Source organism: Lampetra planeri, chromosome 7 (assembly GCF_965212315.1).
Source record: "Lampetra planeri chromosome 7, kcLamPlan1.2.h2, whole genome shotgun sequence".
In the NCBI taxonomy this organism is placed as follows: domain Eukaryota; kingdom Metazoa; phylum Chordata; class Hyperoartia; order Petromyzontiformes; family Petromyzontidae; genus Lampetra; species Lampetra planeri.
The window spans coordinates 6,988,145-7,010,165 of record NC_136113.1 but is presented as its reverse complement, the minus strand read 5'-3'; the positions used below and the strand labels follow the sequence as shown (position 1 = coordinate 7,010,165).

Sequence of the window (22,021 nt, the reverse complement as noted above, 5' to 3'; positions counted from 1 at the left end):
GACTCCTTGTAAAAAAAAAGGTGTCAGTTTTGTTGCCAGATAGAAGGGTAAAAAAACAATTATCATATTTTTTACTGGCAAATGAGGTTCCAATGGTTGAATTTTTTATTTAAAGTAAAAATGCAAATAGGTGCTTGCTCAAGCCCTGTAATTGCTTGCTCATACGACTGATTGCAGAAGGGCCTTCACTCGGCGGATTTCTAGAGAGCTCCTTTGGAGAGTATTTTCTTGGGGGTACACTTCCACACCAGCCAGTCTTGAAAGAGGTGGGAAGTGCTGATCAACTGTGGTGTGCCCATTTATACTTCTCGGTGGACAGAGGGTGGGGCTATTTAAGTGACTCGCACAATCGTTTCCACTGCCCGCGCCAGATGAATGGTACCGATTGCAAGTCGACTGTGCTAACCATTACACCACGGCAACAGCCCTGATTAATACTATCACTGTGCAAAGTCATTGGCGGCTTTCATTAGAAAACAACATATCTCCTCGTAGCTATGTTGAATTTTATTGACTTGAAGGTCATCAACAGGGGGGTGGGGGGGGCTTTGCCTGGGCCGTACAGTGAATTCTTTAAATTTTGGCAGATTTTTTTTTATCAGGCCTGTCAACAATGGTCTTCTGGTTTTCGATATCAACTAAAATGCCCTCATCTCACTTACAGACAGGCACTGCTGTGCAGGTATGGAGCTGCATGCTTCGTGAAAGGGTAATACTGTACACGGAAGGATTCCAGTGCAGTCGACTCATGGTAAGGGGTGGGGGGGGGTCAGTTTTCAGTTTGCACGTGGCACAAAAATGACCCAGCGTGGGTTCACCAAAGAGGCCACATTGGGTGCCTCCTATGCAGTTAATGCAATGATTGATGGCTCTTCATACCATTCACATTAACTATATTGGACACACCTGCAGTGCGCGCGCTGTACAGTCCTAGCTGGCTCGGTTTTGCTCCACATGTGGACCAAAAAATGGAGCCCTAGTGGGACTATGTTTATACGCGCTTTGTATTAAGTTAGCAAAACGTAGCCGTGAAAATTGTTGGGAAAATGAAGGCATGAAACGCACGATTGGACAGAGCGCAAGGTCGTTTTCCGTGGCACTGTTTGTGGTGAGAGCCTCGCGATGGTTGAGTGGCTGCTCGACGTCACTGTCGATCATGAGCAGTCGTTGTGAATGCTCGGACAAAAATGTGACAGGCAGCCACAGTTGAATTGTGTACAAGGGCTTTATTAAGCTGACGGGAGTTTAGGCTTCTGTGCCTTAAGTGCGTTAAATAACAGTGTGATATTTACAAAGGCGATCAAATACGAAAATCAAAATTTGCTAGATAATAAACTTGTAAAATACAGAGCAAGGCAGTTTATATATAATTTTAAGTCAAAAGCGTAACATTTAAATAACCTTTTTAACCAAAGGTAAAATGCTACGAACATTTTTGTTCAAACCAGACTTTCACGAAAGCCAGTCTGGCTGGAAGCCACTGTTTTTGTTCTGTGTAGACTACAACACTTTAATAACAAGCATATTAATTTTAACGTCCAAAGTGTCATGCAAATGTGTCTGATAAAACGCAAAGCTATTCACAATGTGTGCTTATAGATGCATCCATTACTTGCAGCAGTTTGGTCTTATTATGACAAGTTTGAGCCCCTTTTACGCGCCTCTGAGCCTAAAACGTGGACAACACATGGTTTGAGGATTTTCATACATTAAGTAGAAATACGACAGCCCAACACCAGCGCCGCAGTCATTCTTCTCAATGCCAGGAGTGGGGTTGTCCTCTGTACACATGAACTGTATAAGAACAAGGATTATCCAAAACTCAAGACTATCCGAAGCTTGCAGTATCCAATGTTAAACGGTCTAATTTTACGACGATCGCTCAGCAGAGCAACATTTACCCAACGTCAGATCGCAAAATTATGCAAGAAAGGGAGAGTGTCCTGAAGTGCTGGATAATCCGAAAGCTCAACTTGTGCATGAACAGAGCATCATTCAGGCCTGTGTTTACTCAAGGTGGCTTGGCACTGCAAAGTGGTGCACTGTAGACCGAGCCACTGCAGATGACAGTCTGTCAACACAGTGGGGGGAAAACATTGCCACATGCACAGATCAACGTCAACGATGAAAAGAGTGAATTTTACCACCAAAGTGTCCCAGGATCAACAATACCAACGCACTGCGATCATTTTGCTTTATGCATGAATGCAGTGCACAAAGCCAAATCTTGACTTTGCACTTTGTAACAAGCCCAAGTGATGTGATTTCTCCAGTCAGCACCAACAAAAGATGACATTTTAACAAAGATAATGTGTGAACTGTGAATTTAAGTTATCATGAGGTCCAGGGATTGATTTAGCTTGAGGTGTCCACCACACCCCCCTTAGTGACTGTCAGGGATTTTCGGGGGGGGGGGGGCTGAAATATAATCCATGCGAAATGCAATCCCTATGAGATCTGAAATTATGTTTGAATTGTTTAGACCTCACGTATGGTTTAAATGTTTTTTTAATTATCTTTGGATGCAATAAGAAGCATTTGCTATTAGTGACAAAAAAATCCACCAGGCCCGACACGAGCCTGTCAAAGTTACACTCCTTTCTGACTTTGAAATGTCACGATATTATGTTTGTTATACATTACATATATGTGCACAATTAGGATTACGTGTGTATGTAATTATTGTAATACTGTTCTTATTTAAATGTTATTACTTGTGACGACAGCCAGTCAACAAAATGGCGTATTTCCATTTGAGCGTGAAGACAAGTTGAAATTCATTCGACACATATTTTTTTTTAAATACTGATTAAAACAATACTGTATAAAAAAAATGCACAAAGGCGAAACTTGTCGACTGAACGTGTCTTCGAGTACTATGAATCTTCTAATGAATTTTCAAGTTATGTTAATACATTTTATCAATTTAATATTGAGTCGAATTGTTACCTTTTCAACGAGTATGTAATAATGAACACAATTTTTATCAGCTTGTCATAACTCGGCATTTAAGTAACATTTCTAAATTAAGGATATAATTTAATAATTCACACGTTCATCTGCCTTTCACATTTTGGCAAATGTGAGTTGTCTGCACTCTTGTTTCATGCAATGCTCCGAATAGCATAAAAATATATACTTATTTGAAAAATTTCGTAGTTATGACATATATATAATTGATTTGAAGGCATTATTTTGAACGTTAAACTGCAAATAACTGGCCATAGCTTTCACTGCAAGTGAAAATGCAAAATTACTATTTGGCAAAGAAGCATCGCCTTCATCCAACATGAAAAAGCGTGCTAAGCACACAACACGCATATGGCTCCGTGTTGTAAGTGCTGTGGTTGGAAAGATGAATACAAGATATTGGACAGAGATCGTTATCATTCTCCACATGCTCGCATTCTGTCGGCCGAGCCAGCTCGACACGGAGTTAACGCAAAATTCAATCACGTTCTTCCTCTGCGGCATATGTCACTGCCCTTAATGAAATGAAAATAGGAACACATGCGCGGGCTTTCAGGAAGTCAAAGCACCCTTTCGGCGGAGATAAGGGCACGCCTCGAAGCATTCCTTGTGCCATTTCCATTAAGACCATTATTTACGTGAGTTATGAAAATCATAAATTGAACGTTGTGTTTTTTGTTCACCGTTTGCCAATGTATATTTCAGATGCTGTCATTTTCCAAATGTTTGTTGCAACCATGGTATTTTTTTGCCTCCTGCTGAGTTGTGTTGCAATCAATAATTGTAAATTTGGTGGTCGTTAAACGAGGACAGGCACTTACTATTCCTTAATTCTCCGTTGTGCGTGCGTGCAGTGCGTGCGTGCGTTTGGCTATGTGTATACACAGTGACACAAAAGGCACCATTAGGCTAGTCCACGCTCACCAACTACCACTATCCACTACAATGCTTAAGGAAAACATCTTTGTATCGAGAATGTTGACATCGCTGCAGAAAAATATACACTCAAACATACAAATTATGTTGAAAAAATAAAAACTATTTCAATGTGTGTTCTAAATGCACTGATTATACAAAAATTTAAAATAAATTGAGATTCACGCACTTTACATACAAACTTTAAAGAAAAAAAACCTTCTTAAGAGTGCACTTTAGCTCAGGTAAATCCAGTACCTTTAGAACATTAATTTGACAGTATTTATTATCACTCTCGAAACAGATTTCCAGGCTTCTCAAATCCTGAGATGCGAGATGAGTGAGCGGTGGAGCAATGTTGCTGTGCAGCCCAAACGAGTGAAGTGACCTTGGCCTCGGTGGTGTGGCCTCGGTCCCAGGACTTGTCTTGACACTGGCCTCCGCCAAGAGGATCTGGCCTTGATACCAGCCTCAACCTAAAAGGCTCCTGGCCTTGACCTCGGCCTTGTGGCTTTCGGGCTCGACCTCAGTGTCTTGGATCCCAGCCTTGCATCCAAGACTGGCTTGAGCATATTCCTCAAGCCAAGTGATGCCTTTTATTGTTTTATGTCCGATGTATTTTTCCCCAAGAAAGCAGACATGGCACAGACACCTAAATAGGCTACTCTTGACCCACTTGTTGTGGCATTGGTTCCACAACACCAAAGTCCATTTGCAATCCGGGTTTAAAATTTAAAATATAATCTCCTGTGCACCAGGAGAAAACCAATGTAAATCTTCCAGCATTGCTGCCAACAATACTCCATTCAATGCTGGAGGTATGCACATTCTAGCCCTTGTCATAGCACATATACATGTTTGTGAATATCTTGTTATCGAATGAAAATGTTTACACACCACCTATGCCACCTTTTTTGATTGAGAAATAGCAATTACCTCTGGATGCACCTGCTCATTCATGGAAATGTAACAGACAAAAAAGCATGCGCCCCATGTGAAATGGAGTTAACCAACAGCTTTGTTGAGGCCTTGTGCAAAGGCTTCTCTTCATGGCTTCCACACTTTTTTTAAATAAAGTGTTATCCTTCTAATGCTTTAGCTCTTAAAATACTTTTAGCAGATAAATATTATTTTTCATAGAGAACATAACATTGTCAATTCAACTACTGTACGCTTACTTCCAATACACTGATCCTTTCAAAAGTTCTTTGGTGTAAAATGTAATAAAGTGGCGATGACTTAAATGAAAACACTTGACTCCTTACAGTGAGGGTCAATTTGCTTCCAAAATTAATTAATGCTAACAGTGTCCTGTGGTCGACGGTGGGACCAGTGAAGAGCAACCTTCCTGATGCAGACTGACGTGCTGGCAACCTTTTGGAAATGAAGCTTGAAGTTTGCCCACAAACTTGAGGAACGTTCTATTGTACTTTATTTTATTTATTTATGCGTGCAAATCACATCTTGCTTTTTGTTGTTTCGGGAGTCGTCGTACTTGCCCAGTTTAAACAAATCAAGTCTCTTATCAGATGAAGACCGTGGCGCTGGTTTCTTTACGTACAAAGCTACACAAATGGCTATTGGATTTGGCGAAATGTCTTGGCTGAGCTCATGCATACAATGAGACTTGCGTTAGCGGGGTGTCGTTGAAAGGCAGTGATGTACAACAGTATCTTTGTGCTCATTGTTTGTGTTGCAAATACTGCCGGCCAATATCCTCCCATCAATTTTCAAGTGTCCTTTTTGAAGATCTTTTTCTGCAGCATGGTCATATATGTCCAGCATCCAACCACCCATCACCTTAAGTTGGAAGGGTGGGTGAGAGGAATTGGTAAAGGGTGGTGATTACATTAGACAGCAATTGGGCCATTCCTTCCTGCAGCTTCTTCTTCAGTTCTCATTTCAAAAATCATCCCTGGCTGCTCTTTCCAGGGATTCTCTTGCAATCATTTCAAAGGCCAGCCTTGGGCAGACTTGCAGGTTCATTCTTTACATCGAAAAGTTATTTATCCACTCTTCAACCTCCAGTTCACTCATGCCCCACCTTGTCAATCTGCTAAAGCCAGCAGGCTTCCTTTGTTTGCTCATCCCACCCATAACATTCACCGCCTCACTCAGCCTAGCAGCAAGCTTTAGCTGAGCTTGGCCAAAGGCCTCTCCCTGCTTGCATCCAGAAGGATGTTCCCCGAGCGCTTGCGGTTGCGCTTCAGCTTGGAGAGGTCCTTGTCGAAGACCTCGCCGGAGCGCAATGCCGACACCAGGTCGTCGAACTCGCCGCCCTCCTCAGTTGAGCCCTGCCGCGCTTTCTTGGCTCTCCGCTCCCGCTCACGCTGCTCCTTCAGCTGCAAGTGAACGCACGCACGCGCGGGTGAGCCCTGTGGACAATGGCCTGTCGGGAAGTCTTCAGTGGCAATAGCTTTAATTAAATTACTTTATTCCTTATCTATCCCACAGTATACATCAATCAGCAAGTCACATGTGGTGGGGTAAAAACGAACACACTCCCACCCCTTCCAGGGCATCTGGCTACCATTGCAGAAGAGGTCAAAACGTCCTCTACAGACCCCTCCAGTGAAGGCTCTTCTGCCAGCAGTGACGTGAGCATGTTGCAAATAATTGCAGGACTGCACTTTTACCTTTAAAAATAAATATGGATCATAACGTTCATTACCTTCAAGAACCCATTAATGCTGTCCACACACGATACATTTCCATGAACACGTGTGTGTTGTGTGTGTGTACATGTCTTTGTTTGTTTGAGTTAAAGTGTGGTAGCACACTGCACTACAAACCCGGCAGCCTGAATACAAGTCCCAGCGACGGCTAACATCAATGGCGATTATCCGAACCGATCGTGGGCCTCTACTAGATCAACTTAACCATAAATATGTACCTGGTGCAGTACGTGTGTTTTTGGCCACAATACCCCATTACGCAACGTACCATCTTAAACGGGTGCTCCCTATCAGAACTTTCCCCACGAATCTGTTAAGGCTATACGGGGGATATTTGTGAGCGAGTGAGAGGCGTGTATCTGACGGTGCAGGGTGTGTGCGGCACGACGCTACCTGCGCCTCCACGCGCGTGCGCCGCTCCTCCTCCTCCTTGCGACGCCGCATGGCCTCCAGCTCCAGCCGGGAGTCGCCAAACGCCGAGAGGAACGCGTCGAACGTTCCGAAGAACTCCTCGGGCTGCGTGCGCCCTCCTTCCTCTCCAAAGTGTGACACCGACTTGTTGAACTGAAGAGAGAACCGGGAAAATGGACTCTAACTCACAGCCCGAAAGACTCTTCCGTTGAGGCTCTACAGAGCTCTCTCTGGTCGAGGTGCTTCTGCCAGCAGTGGCACAAGCTGAGCTATGTCAGAACTGCACCTTTACATTTACCCACACAACAAGAACAATGTACTCACATGCCACCCTATGTGCCAACTGAAGACAGAACCAAGCAGCTAACTTTAACTCACAGCCTAAACAAGAACAATTACTCACTGACCAACCCATGTGACCCAATAAGTAAAGGGGCTTTGGGAAGTTTACATGCAGCCAAAACCCAAACACTGTACGAATATTTTTTAACGTTGGTTAATATTTGCATTGTCCCATGATAATGCAATTATGTCATGATAATGCATGAGACCAGGATGGTCTGGGGCATTAGTGTGACCATTTGCAAGAGTGACCTGGAGCATTCGTCTGCCGGTAGGTGGGAGATAATTGCTATCTGTAATCTCAATGGAGTAATTTGCGAGTAATTTTCTCATTTTGGCAAATGTTGGACCCTGACACCCACACAATGGCCTACTCTGGCGAATATTATCATGGGATCTGAAACGTCCACTGTGAAGGAAACAGTGCATATTTTATCATTACGGTAATATTCAGGATGGCTGCTGTTTTTAAACCGCAAACCTCTGCAACAAGTGGCGAACGCTCTACCGCTGGGCCACATCACTCCCCAAATGCACTCCAAGTTGCAGCACAAGTGTGTGGCTGTGGCTCTTGAAAATGTTTCACCGAAAGCAGTTTTAAAAGTGTCTTCTCGCATTTTATTGCTGTAAAAGTATTTTATCACGATAAAATATCCACAACACGTAATTAAGGACGAAAATAAACCTACATTTTTGTATGCAAGCGGACAAGCAATTTAGAAAATCCCCAAATCAAGCCCCTAGTCATTCAATCATACTGTAAAACGTAACCCTGGGAATGCTGACTCACAAATGATTACGCAGTCTTGCAAGCGATGGGCAAAATTAACTCCAGAGTGGATACTGACAAGCAGCAAAAGAAGCAGAGAAAGTCAGCGAAAGAGATCTCGAGATGAAATCAATGAATTCGGAAGCCACGAATGGACAGAAGCAGTGAATGAAACGTAAGGAATTAAAGACATTTGGGAAGGCCTTTGGTAGGCATTGGGAAGTCATAAACTCACAACAAAAGGGAAGGCTATTAAATGCTCACCTACCTGCGATGCCCACATCCCAAGGACAAAAAAGTGAAAACAACAGTCGTGCATCTAAACCCCAGCACATTGCATCATAATAATCAAACTGATTACATATATTACCATCATAAAAAAACATACATTTTTATGCTATATCCAGACACGGGCTTTTTGGCAAGCGGTTTCTGCTGAGCCGCAGAGTGACCGGGAGTGCACGGGACGCTGCCCGGCTGGTGCACGGCGTGAAAAGGCCAACATTGGTAGTAGGAGGGGGTGATGTTGTGTTTCCCGTGTCCGGTGAAGAGCGCTCGCTGTCTTCCCTGTTAGGATTTGTTTTTAGATTTTGCAGCTGTTGGCTGCTGAAGTCGGGCCCATTTGCTAATCCGTGCTATATTTAATCTTTTTCTTTCACTATTTGTTTGGCCACGTTCCTTCTTTTACGAGCCGCATTTTTTAGTTCCTTGAAAACCAAGACAGTAAATACATTCTAAAAAAAGTTACTGTATAGAAATTTAATTTCACCAAGTATATCCACGAATGTCTAAATGTATCATACATCTGATGTGGCAACACATATTCGCTGCTGCCGGGAAAAGAGCAATATCCAAAACTGAGACTAAAAAAGACTTAAAGAAAAATGACTTAAAACAAGATACATTTGCCTCCCGAGCAAAATCATTAACCCTCTGCAGCCTGGGTAGATGGTAAGAGTGTGAGAAAGAAATGTGGCTGTCATCACGAGGAAGTAGGGAGGTCTAGGAGTTGGAGATGATGAAGATGAAGGAGCTAATGACAAAGACGCATGAAGATGCGCATGCTTGGAATTACACTGAGAGAAAGGAAGAAGAATACACTGACTAGAGAATGTGCACAAGTTAGAGACAACATATTAACCGTGAAGAAAAATAAGTGGACACGTTGCTGGAAGGGATGATGGTCAGAGGTCGAGACTAACAACAGATTGGCAGCCAAAGATGCGCACAAGAGGATGTCCATTGTGGAGACGGGGCGATGAATTCGGCTCGTGTGCAGGAGCTAGATGGATTGTTTGATTGTGAGATGGTGGAAATGGCGATGACTTGGGGAGGCCTTCATCCAGCAGTGCATTGGTCATGGATGATGATGATCATGAACGACCCATCAACCACATTATTCATCCTTCTTTCTTTAAATTAGTAGATGGAGGGCTTCATTTCTCAATGAATATATTCGAGGTCATTGGTAGATCAAAGCAGGGACGTATGTGACGATTTTGGGAGGACCTTCACCCAGTGGTGGATAGATCATCGTCAATAGTGGTGAAATATGGATGACAATGTGATTCTAGATTTGAAGCTTTCGTGACTGCAAGGATTCATACTCTTAGGTTTTTTCGGTAAAGTCACGTAGGTAAAAATAAATAATAAAAATAAAATAAATAATAATAGAAATAAAATAATAAATCACGACGTTTCGGAGGCAACACAAGTCTCCGTCATCAGGTGATACAGTAAATTTGGCTGTGACGGTCCCACCTGATGACGGAGACTTGTGTTGCCTCCGAAACGTCGTGATTTATTATTTTATTTCTATTATTATTTATTTTATTATTTTATTTTTATTATTTACTTTTACCTACGTGACTTTTCCGAAAAAACCTAAGAGTATGACAATGTGAGTCAGGGAAATGGGAGGAAGCAAAGGCAATGGCAGAGTCTGCGCTGATCTTGCCTTCTCCCTGGCCTCAGTCAGCAGATCCTCCAACTCGGAGAAGCTGAAGCTTGCCACAGTGATGAAGTCGCTCATGACGGAGATGAAGCGATCGCCGATGGCCGAGGCGTGCGTCCGTTGGAACTCCAGCTCCTGTGCACACACGCGCAGAGGCGGGAGACACACGGGATGTTAAATAAAATAGTTCACAGCGAGATTTCAACGTGAGCCTCACGGGGGGGGGGGGGTACTGTGTAAAACGTTGTTGTTGTTAGTGGTGTTGCAAGGCCATAGCACAAATTATATTTGGGTGAGACACGTGACTACGAACATCAGACGCTGGGCAGGCTTAATGATATCACAGTTGTTTTAAACAATTAAGGTTAGTCGATTGTTTACAATTAAAATAATTTTAATATGATCTTGAGCTAGAGCTGATATTTTATGAACAACCTGTTTTTTTTATGAATCAAAGTGCCGCCACGGGTCATAAGCCCTGTGGAGATGACTTCGTACAGTCTGGCTGCACTGTCTCCTAACGGGGCATACAGCAGGATTCATGCAAAAAAACGATTCCAATGCTTTCTGTAAATGATGAGAAATTTTCCAGACAGAAGACTGCGTGGAGGCTGAAAACAAATGAGAGCAATAATATGCACAAAATTTGATTTACATGGTCATAATATTGGCTATTTTAAGTTGGTGGTTTAAAACAAGGCCGTAGGAATTATACACATAGTGTAGTGACGTCACGCGGCATGCAAAGGCATTACGGGAGGACCGATTCGGTGGATGCATGTTTCGTAAGGATTCACATTGGTTGTAGCGATGTACCCATAGACCTAGCACAGACCAAACTAAATAGTGCCCCATTAAAGTAAAAATAGAGTATATGGAGCAGATTAATATTGATTATGTACACTTACGAAGGATGATGTGACAATACGGTGCTTGCTAAGTGCCCTCTAATTGAAAAACGACATTCTACTGATGCACACATCTTAAGAGTCGTGTGCGTGATTCACACTCGGTAAAAGGTAAAGGTGCAGCCCTGCAATTTTTTCACTCGTGCCACTGCCAGCAGAAATGCCTCCACGCGAGAGCTCTGAATTGCCACTCTTTCTGGTACTGTCGCCTACTCTTCCACAAATCTTGGAATTGGCGGGGAGTACCCACACTTTACACCACCACACATGACCTGTTAATCGACTAATTTTGGTGTACCCATTTATACTGCAAGGTGAACAAGTGAGGGGATACTTTTCCATTTGTTTCAACTTCAGTGCCGGGATATTGAACTGGAGCAAAATATTTCCAGCTTATGTAGCATTTCCGGAACGATGAGGTGGGGTCCATTCCGGATGTCACGCAATGATTCAACATCTCTGCAGCAATAAAATATTAACCCTTTTACGCGTGACACACTTACAGCTTCCACGGCTTTCAGCCCAATCTTGATGTTGTTGATCTCCTTCTCCATCTCCGTCAGGCTGTGGAAGACAGGCAACTGACGTGAGACCAACATCTGTGTGGGACTCTGGTGGGGGCAAAGCATCTACAGAGCGTCTGGGGGAACTGCCCCCACCCCCACATATCCCACCCAACCCCCATGCAGAAATCTCAGCCCCCTGCTGAATTTTTATAATCAAGTCAAAAAGTGGTTGTACAAAATATTAGTACAACTAAGAGATGTGCGTCGTAGCGTTTCACCATATACGCAGGGGGCGAGAACCAGGGCAGAATGCGTCACGAACAAAAGCAGATCAATATCATCACTTCTAGATTTGAAGCTTTCGTGACTGCAAGGATTCATATTCTTAGGTTTTTTTCGGTAAAGTCACCTAAGAATAAAATATCATCACTCATTATGCCGAGCATTTAATGTTCGTTTAAACATTGTTGAACGTTTCAATCAAAGTGTTCGCTCACTCTCGTAGAGAAAGAACGACTCAAAGATGCTGCAAGGAACCACAGGCAAGTGGGGGGAAGGCAGCCATGTGATGAGCCGCCGCCAAAACATTGATGCCGCCACCCTCCTCTCGCCCACCACCCCGTTGAAGCAAGGTAACACGCTGCAGCAGGGTTGAGGGACTACACAAACGCAGCATGGTCCGTGACCACGTGGCGACACATCCGTGGGACTCACTTGACTTTGGCGGCCTCGGGCACGTGCTGCAGGTCATCAGATATACCCAGCACGTCCGGGAACTTCTTCTCCACCACGATGATGAGGTAGTGCAGCAGGTTGATGTTCCTGCCGCACACAGTGGGATGGGAGGGGGGGGGGGGTCACGCGGGTGCCGCTGCCGCCACCACCACCACCACCACCTTTGATGTGAAAGGTCGATGCACTGAAGAGTGCGGATTGAGCATCGGCGGCGCATGAAACCCACTCGGATTTCACGAGACGATTTTAATGCCCTTTGCTGCCAGATGAGAAATAAAGTGTAATAAAAGTAACATTTGTCCCTGTATTTAAGCAAACTGTACTATATTACAGCAACCGACTCTTTGTCTCGCACAATATTTGTGGGCAATGCTAAAGGCTTTACAGACTTATTAAATTACCGACATCAAATATTTCAGTTGAGTTGTATTTTTCAGCCTCTGTTTACAATGGAAGACCCCGCTCAGAAAAGGATTGACAATGCAATATGGAAATATGCAGTCTGACAAACTTAAATCTGCCATCAGATATTAGGTGATACCGTGATAGTAAAAATATAAAAATGTAGCTCTCTCTTCTTGGAACCGAGTAAACCCAAAGTGGAACAAGAAATGAAACACGTATAAATTTCATTTACTACAAAACACGACACCTAATTTAACTTAATCTAACATTCATAAATAAAGGGACATGAAACACATAAATCTGTTTAACAGCCAAGCGTTACGCGCGTACTCACATGGACAATGGGTCTCTCTTTTATTTCACGTTCATAAATTTTCACCAAACCATGCTCGCAATGATAGCAATGTCTCCCCTTGCCCTGACATGCTCATCACCCAGCTTTCTAAGCCACGAGAGGGAAATTCAATACAACCATCAACACCGAGGCATAAACTCGCTCAGACAAATAGCATCATTAGAAGGGGCATAAGGACGTTCCAAAAAACACTCGCTCGGGCGGTATGAGCATGTCAGCCGAGGCTGACGGAGAGGTAACATGAATTGATGCATTGTTAATCTTATTGCTTACTCTTTCAGACTCATGTGGCCTATGCGGGGACCCAAGCAGCCAGCAATGGAAATTCGTGTCAGATGAAGTGAGCCATGCTTGGCGCCTGGCAAACCTTCAGGGTCCATGTTTGGAGAAGTAGGGCGGGGTTTTTTTTCATGTGGTCTAAAGCTTTGATCATGTGAAGTGCACATTTTTCTAGCATGAGGATACCATTTTAGGTAAATTGCTTATACAGTTAGAAGTTGAAAGAAGCTGAAGTAGAAATGTACAGGATAACCAGTGTTTCATTAAAGAGTTCAACTACCAGGGGCCAAATCACCCTGAATGCGATCGACCTCGACAGATATCGGAAGCTAAGCAGGGATTTTGAGCCTGGTTAGTACCGGGATAGGATACAGCCTGAGAACACCAGTAGTCACAGGCTCGGGCTGCAAGGTGGCCAGAAGATTGCAAAACAGCAACGGTTGTTGAGTTCCTCTGTTTGGTGCGTTGAGTGTTTAGAGCCTTATATGCGTGGTGAATTTTCCCCAGGTAATCTAGCTTCCTCCCACAAAGACGTCCAACACTTCATTAAGAAATTGGCCAAACGTGCCAATACAGGACTCTCCTGAAAATAATAATTGAGACTCGGTGAGGTTTTTAATAAACCAATAAAGAGCATTATTATAATTATCCTACAGGGTGATCCATTCATTGATATCCCAAACAAGAAATACGGCAAAGATTATAGAGAAATCAACACTTCATTTTAATGCCTCTGCACGTCTCCCAGTAATCGCAATGCACCAATTACATGTTTTGGGCACTCCCCTATGCGAGACACAAAGCCATCTCTCTCAGAATATCAAATTCACATGTTGATTGGAAATTTACAAGTCACACTGGACATGAGTGGAGCATCTGTACGTGGATCACCCTGTACATTTTGTTACGGTGCCGAAGGCTCGGGAGTGCTCACTTGTCGGTGCTGGACTTGGTGTCGGCGATCTTGTTGAGGCTCGAAATCTTGAATCCGTAGGCGTTGCCTCGCTGGCCCTTGTTCATGTAGTTCCCCAGCGCCAGCACCAGCTCCAGCAGCTGCCGGAGGCGCCGGCTTCTTGACACCTCGCGTGACGCCAACAGGATGGCTACAGATGTGCAAGCAAGGGGAGGCAGCGGGGCGTGGCACCAGAGGTAGCAGTGAGCTTCAGACCCGGTACACGACACAGTGTTGAACAAACTCTAAACAAATGATAAATGCTCAACAGAATGAGTAACGGTATGAGATTGTTTTCTCTTCCGTGAATTCTGCTCTGGCTCTCGCCCCCTGCGTATACGAGGAACGGATGCAACCGCCATCGTTTAATTGCGCTAAACTTTGAGTTTTGTCCAGCCTCCTCCCAACCAATACAGTTTGCACATCAAATGAGGCTTGCAAATCAAAAGGATACTGCAGAAAATCAGTCAGCGTGTGTATGTATGTGTGAGCAGTCATTGAAGCTTGTGGAACACAGTCATTATGACACTGTAAGAATGTCGGCCCCTTCCAACCTCATGCTGATGCTATGGGGCTGGAGAGGCACAAGCAGAGATGTACCCTGGAACGCACGCTGATAATTATTTTTTATATAAAGGTAAAGATGCAGCCACGAAATGTCTTGCTCATGACAATGCCAGCAGAAGGGCTGCTCTAGATTAGTCTCTCTCCAGGTTGTTTTCCCTCATCTTCCACACTGGCTTTGGAAGAGGTGGGGCTACCCACACTTTACCCCGCCATATGCCACCACCTCCTGATCAACTAACTGTGGCGTTCCCATTTATATTGTGCGCGACACACACGGGGAGGCATAAGGCCTTGACAAGAACACAAGCACAAGACTCGTAATGGAAAAAAATATCCGTGCCGCGTTATCAGCCAATTGAGTGGCTACTATGTGAAGGATGGATGAAGGATACACTGTGGACTCTAAGCTCATTACACCACTTTCCCTGCACTCGCCGCCATGAATACAGAGATATAATTAAACGATGGCATGAAGGTCAATGGAATGCTCAGAGAATTCCATACGTGCCCTCTGAGATACGTAATAAAAAAGTCAATTTCACAAGACGACTAAATTTACATTTATTTTGCCAGACATGCAGTGTTTATAACCACACTAAACATTCTTGGTAATTTTTCTTCATTTTTCATCCGTAACTCATTTAACCCAGTAAATGTGCACATAATACAATACAATCATAGATTTATAAATAATACAAGATCCAACAAATTTGGTGTAGTCGTAGATGGGGCATACACCCCTATGCTCCCCACGACTTGTTTAAGGACAATTTTGTTTTGTAAATTATATTTCTATCCATCAACAAAAAAGCACTGAGCACAACACATCGATACAGAATCAATATCACTTTGAATGAACGATGCTCGCAGAAGCGTAGCCACTCTCATCAAAGTATTCTTCCAACCGCTTATAAAAGGGAAACTGCAGGGAGGGGAGAGGGGGGCAATGGGGGCTGGGGGGGATGGAAGCCACTCAATTCGTAAGATCAGCGAAGGATATTTTAAAGAGATTTATCTTTGGAAGACAAGGAATAAAAGATTCATGACTACAGGGCAAAGCAGGACATAAGCAGACAGTATGGCAAGAGAGTGAATGAAGGCACTTCATGGAGACAGACAGGCAGTCATCGCGAGAAGAGGAATGTCTTGAGCCTGAAGAACTTGAACAGGGGAAGGTCTCAGCAGTACGGATGGCCAAGAGGAGGGAGGAAACGCATGCAATACAATACATGGGGTTACATCGCAGCGAGCTTGTATGTATGTTGAACTTCTCTCACACCGTACGTAGCTAACCGTGCTAATCTGAGGTGCAGGGGAAGGACAACAAACTAAACACAAAAAGCAGTTTTAAAGAAATGAGGCTTAGTAGTACAAGCAGCATCATGAGTCACATGACATCACATGTTTGTGTCTCACCTTCCACCTTCGGCTTGCACTCCCCAAGTCGCTCGGCAAACTTCTTCTTGAAGAAAAGCGCCTGTAACCGTTGCTGGTAATGAGGAATCCTGTTTGTGAAACGGACACACACGAACACGCGCGTGCACGTATACATAAGCACAACAGCATATAAGGCGTATAAACAGAAATCCGTTAGTGAATACAGAATTGTACTGGTGTGGACAGATCCATATAATTAGTTACAAATAATTCTAGATTTGAAGCTTTCGTGACTGCAAGGATTCATATTCTTGGGTTTTTTATTTTACTTTTATTAATTTAAATTTTTTACCTACGTGACTTTACCGAAAAAACCCAAAAATAGTTATAAATAGAGCACAAAAGCAGGGGATTTTTACGCGAGCAGCCACAATAACGCCCAATGGCAAACACGCGCAAACACAGTCGCCAATGACATGGTTCATCACCACACATCGCAGGGAAACTTCTCAGAGCTTCCAAGTCCGGATACAGAGACGAAAATCCGAGATCATTAGCGTGATAACTATTGACTTCCGATCATAAAGCGGAAACGATTTCCTCCCAACAGAAAATCCCCTGGCCCTCAAACGGTCCAGGTCTCAACCATATCCCCTCCACTCTTTGCACACCCCCCCCCACCACCACCAGTAAAAAGAAAAAAGTGTATACACATGTGGAGAAAACAAAGATGTTCTACCCCCACTGAGAAGGAATGTTCGCAGCTATTCAATAAGAATTTGATAATAATCATAATCCAGGCACCATTAACAATTTGAAATATTAATTAAAAAGGTAAAACGCATAAAAAAACACACCGAGTTCTAAGGCACAAAATGTGAAATAAATTGGGTACAAAACATGCAGCTCGACTGGATTTTTAATACAATTTAGGCGTATTCGTAATCCGGTATTTATTGACTTATATTGCATTGGTCGATTCGTCCTTGTCGCTACATTAACAGACCGTATAAATCCTCGCCGTGTGCGTACGCGCGAGTGTGTGGCGTGCGGTGTTTAGTCCACGGAGGCCACAAACAGACCCCCCACACACACACACAAACTCCATTGCCAGCAGCCTGACCAAAAGCAGCCACCACCCCCCCCCACCTCCACTCGGCATCAAAAGGGGGCTCCCCTGCTGAGATCAAGAAGAAGTCTTCACGGCTACCGCCCAGCACAGCAGCAGTGCTTCCACGTCAACTGCCGACAGCCGAACACCCTCCCATCCCACCCCTCCGCCACCCCCCACCACAACATTTTCTGACCAAATTCACGTAATTTTTGAGTGCGCATTTTTCAGTACGGTGACAATAGCCAGCCGAGCACGTAGATTTAGAAGCAACGGTGGGGGGGGGGGGATACGTCGATTATGCCGACGGTTGCAATCATAGTCATAGGTTTTTACCCTTTCAACTGGTACAAAAACTGACACCTTTATACACCTTACAAAGGTGTCAGTTTTTGTACCAGTTGAAAGGGTAAACACCTATGACTATATGTTGCCACTGGTAAAGGAGGTCTCATAGTGTAAATGGTTGCAATCATGTCGATGAAGAAAACTTCAAATACAGAGTGGGCCCAGTTCGGAGTCAATAGCCAGTCGGTGTGTAGATTTTCTAGAACAATTGCAGTACAGTGGAGCTCCTCTAATATGTGACGAAGCAGGGGAGGGGGGTGGTGTGAATTTTCCAGATCCTCTTTATAATCTACCCAATAACCACCGGTGTGGTGGGGGCACGTTATAGTGGCCTTGATGTGGCGACGATACTACGATGTATTGTATGATACAAGGCTCACGATATACGTATCTTCTGTCTTGCATAATATCTTCAAGTAGTTGTTCATTTTTTTAAATATCGCATTTTTTGGCGAAATATTTGTGATATAACAGAATAATTACAATTCTGATGGAATAGCCGTGCTATTCAATTCACATGCTTGTTTTCCTGCATGGTGATCTACAGTAAGCCGAGGCAATCGCAGATGTTAACTTATTTGTTTATTTCTTGTGTTTCCAACAGCATGTGCGTCATAAGTGTTATAGATTGTAAAATGTATTCGAAGACTCATGGCAGATTTAGGCTGAGAAAACTGCAGCTTAAAAACTGAAGCGACATTTATCTCTACTGGGAGTAAAGAAATGCACGGAAAAATACATAAACTAAGCGGAATGTAATCACAAAGTGAAGGGAAATTGGTAATTTATTTTGTATTACACTCAATATACAGTACTTATTAATTATACCCTCGTGCGCACAGGGCATGGTAGGCGGCGCCTCAGTCGCGGTGAGTTCTCGGCGCCGGTGTGGCGGGTGTGCTGCTCGGCATAGTTGGTGTGCCGCACGGTGTGGTCGGTGTGTCGCTCTGAGTGGTTGGTGTGCCACTCTGAGTGGTTGGTGTGCCTCACGGTGTGGTCGGTGTGTCGCTCTGAGTGGTTGGTGTGCCGCTCTGAGTGGTTGGTGTGCCGCACGGTGTGGTTGGTGTGCCGTACGGTGTGGTTGGTGTGCCGTACGGTGTGGTTGGTGTGCCGCACGGAGTGGTTGGTGTGCCACTCGGCGTGGTTGGTGTGCCGCTCTGAGTGGTTGGTGTGCCGCTCTGAGTGGTTGGTGTGCCGCACGGTGTGGTTGGTGTGCCGCTCAGCGTGGTTGGTGTGCCTCTCAGTGTGGTTGGTGTGCCGCTCGGTGTGGTCGGTGTGCCGCACGGTGTGATGGGTGCGCTGCTCGGCGTGTATAGTTGTTGTGCCGTTCGCTCGGTGCTCACCTGCTCATGTCAAAGAGAAAGCGGTCGGCGCGGGCCATGCGCTCGATCTCGTGCCGGTGCTCCTCCAGCACGTCCACGTCGCTCTTCTCCGGCACAAACTTGAGCAGCTGTGAAGGCGATGGCGGCGGCACAGAGACATTGATGGCACACGAGAGAGTTAACTCAGTAGACTCGCAATGATCGGAGCGTAGAAACGCGAAAACGATGCCTTACGGTGCACGCAGCACAAACAGTGCGAGACGCGATTATTTAATGGTTCGTGTGAATTGCACACAAATTACATGCTCGTGTTATGTTTCAGCTCAGGAAGTGAATAACACTGCACAGACTAGACAGAAAACACTTAAAATATTTGAGTATTAAATCAAATTGTTACAATGAATAATGTAATTTCATTGTGGGGGGTGAATTATTACATGCCTATTAACTACCGGCAGGGATAGTCACATTGCGAGTGAAGGATTCAAGGTGCCTTCTATCTCAAAGACACATGTGCATGTGTTCATTGGTGATCCTAAGACAGTGGTGTAAATTCCATATTTCCATGAGAGAGGCCACTATATCCACGGCCAACCACTCTCACAGCAGTGCTTATGTTAACGACACTGGAATTGATAATGGGCTGAAGGGGCCTCCGACAGGAAGTTGAACTCAGAACCTTCTGATTTGTCAACTGAATACTGTAATGGCAGTGTCACCAAGGCTGAATTTTATCACGAAACTAAGTAAAAAAAAATCACGCGATATTATCACTAATGTTTTACTACAAAGCAGTTTCGATTTAGAAAATAATTCTGAGTTGTATTCCACGTGGCTTTGGATAACACATCGTTTTGCTTTTGCTATTAACTTCACAATTGTGTCAAAATATTAATTTTCCATGGCTTAATTCCAGAAGTTAACAAAAAACACAGCGGCCAAGTAATTTGTTATGCAGTGTCCTGTGGTCTAACCAACTTCATCATTTTCCCCACGAATTATCTTAAACTGTGAGCCAACATTTTTTCCAAGCAGTGATGAACAATACTCGTTCTAATCTTTCTCTTTGCTTAAGTTGAGGTTACCCCCACTTGCATGCCCAACCATCTGTCCTTTAAATAATAACCAACATGCGCTCAAAGTGACCTAGTGTGCAGATATTCATGTTTGACAACTAAAGCACAGATTATTCGTATAAAAAAGGACAAAAGAAATGTTTTTCCCAAAAAAAAATTCTTGGAAATGGGCCAACCTTTAAATTTATATGGCTTTCTAAAAAATGTGCTAAGTTTTTAGCTTTATCGGATGGGAGGGCTTCAGTAAGAGGAAACCGTCAGTATTTTTTTTAATGGCGAGAGCTTGCCAAGAATTTGGTTACATAAACGGTCCAAGGAACAGCTTGATAAAAACCTAAAGCATTTAAGCCTCCGCACGATACTCGAGTAAACATTCAGCATCCAGACTCCAAGCAAGAGGAGCCACGCGGCTTCATTTGTTTGTCTACAGCCGTGTAAAACGGAGCGCTGCATGGGCACAATTAGATGATTTCGAATCTGTACCACATGGTGCCTCTGGTCAACCCCATCAGTGCCATTTCTATTTTGCCTCCCACAGAGAAATACACATGTCGGGTTCCATGACACACTCAAAAAAGACCACATGGCCAAAAATGTTGATTCTTCCTTTCTGTCTATTTAAACATATGCTTTTCATATATACGTGTGCCCCGTTATCTATTAAATTTTATATATAAATGTACAAGACATGAAGCACGCTTTGGTTATCCACAGAAACAAACTACCCTGCAGTGCTTTGCCCCACTTACTTTCAAAAAGGTTTTGTGGTCAGTTTGGCTTCTAGTTAACACATGCGGGGTCCACGTACCCCAGCAAGGAACTAAATGTACACACATGGGTGATTGATTAACCACTTGCACCAACATTATTTTGAGTTTTTTTTGAGATTCCACAAAGAGCCCCGGTTGTTTATAATGGTTAGTCTCAACTTTAGCGAGGCTTAAGATGATGGCTTGCAGGAATTCGATGCTAAGTTACGTCACTTGAGACACCTCCGAAGACAGCTTAACATTTAAGGAGATGAATCCAGCAATGGGTAAAGACAGGACAAGGAGGTAGGGGTGGGCTTCCTGACACTGGGATGACTGGGATTGCAGGAATTTCCCCAGGAGCTCTATGTGGAACGTGCCATGGTGTCAATGCTTGACAGCACATGGCGGGGAGGGGTGGGGGGGGGTTCACGGCCTTGCACTTGGTCTCAACCTCGTTTTGTGCCAATTTGATGTGAAATTCAGAAATGTCCCTTGGGACAGACGCTGCGCCAAAGACATTGCTTTGGCCGGACATCCACGCATAAAGATAATGAGAGAACGGCTCCAGATCAACATGAAGGTACATGGTGATTGATGGCGATGATGATAATGGCGACAGAGCATATTATACATCTATGATGGTTACAGTGATTATTAGGATACTGTTGTAGAACTTAAATACCGATTCGCATGTTGACAATGTAAATACAAACCTGCTCCAGCATATCTTTGGGCAGTTCCTCTTGCTCGTCCATCCTCATCAGCGCTCGCTTTATCTCCTCATTGGACATCTTCAGCCTTAAGGACAACAACACATAAGCCTTGTGAACAACATAACCTCCCAGCTATATTTAACAGCTGCTTAATACAGTTAAAAGTACTAGAGCACATACAACACACTATGGATTTTAAATCCACTATTTACAGTGAGTTGTGAAGACACGTGTGCTTTTTACCAAAAACATTACCGCTATAAAATATTCCACCAAATGAAGTTGTGTTATTCAAAAATTCCAGATGAAAACAACATAAATTAATGGTAAAAAATGTAAAGAAGCACACCCCAGCAAGTTCTTGCTCAAGCCACTGCGAGTGGAACGGCCTCCACTGGAGGGAGCTCAAGAGGAGCCCCTTCACATGTATTTGACTTACTCTTCCACACACTGAACAGGCGTTTTAGAAGAAGTGGCAGTACATACTCTTAGTTTTTTCGGTAAAGTCACGTAGGTAAAAAATGAAATAAAAATAAATAAAAATATATGTATTAATATATATTTTTTTAATTAATTTTA

General features: G+C 43.8%; 1 protein-coding gene across 5 annotated transcripts in view; it reads right to left on the bottom strand.

Moving 5' to 3' along the window:
- Positions 1-1,206: 1,206 nt before the first annotated feature.
- LOC144719877 (disheveled-associated activator of morphogenesis 2-like) overlaps positions 1,207-22,021 on the bottom strand; it is a 110,330-nt gene continuing 89,515 nt past the window's right edge. For 4 of the 5 annotated variants that reach the window (XM_078596152.1, XM_078596151.1, XM_078596153.1 and 1 more), the window contains 9 exons: positions 21,443-21,527; positions 18,923-19,029; positions 16,160-16,248; positions 14,159-14,327; positions 12,165-12,272; positions 11,448-11,508; positions 10,040-10,171; positions 6,954-7,124; positions 1,207-6,227 (listed from right to left, as the gene is read on the bottom strand). In XM_078596152.1, the coding sequence (XP_078452278.1) occupies positions 6,018-6,227; positions 6,954-7,124; positions 10,040-10,171; positions 11,448-11,508; positions 12,165-12,272; positions 14,159-14,327; positions 16,160-16,248; positions 18,923-19,029; positions 21,443-21,527 (1,132 nt within the window). In that variant the 3' untranslated portion in view covers positions 1,207-6,017. Of the gene's footprint in view, positions 6,228-6,953; positions 7,125-10,039; positions 10,172-11,447; positions 11,509-12,164; positions 12,273-12,924; positions 13,033-14,158; positions 14,328-16,159; positions 16,249-18,922; positions 19,030-21,442; positions 21,528-22,021 lie in introns of those variants that run through there. The other variant, XM_078596155.1, reaches the window with a different exon arrangement.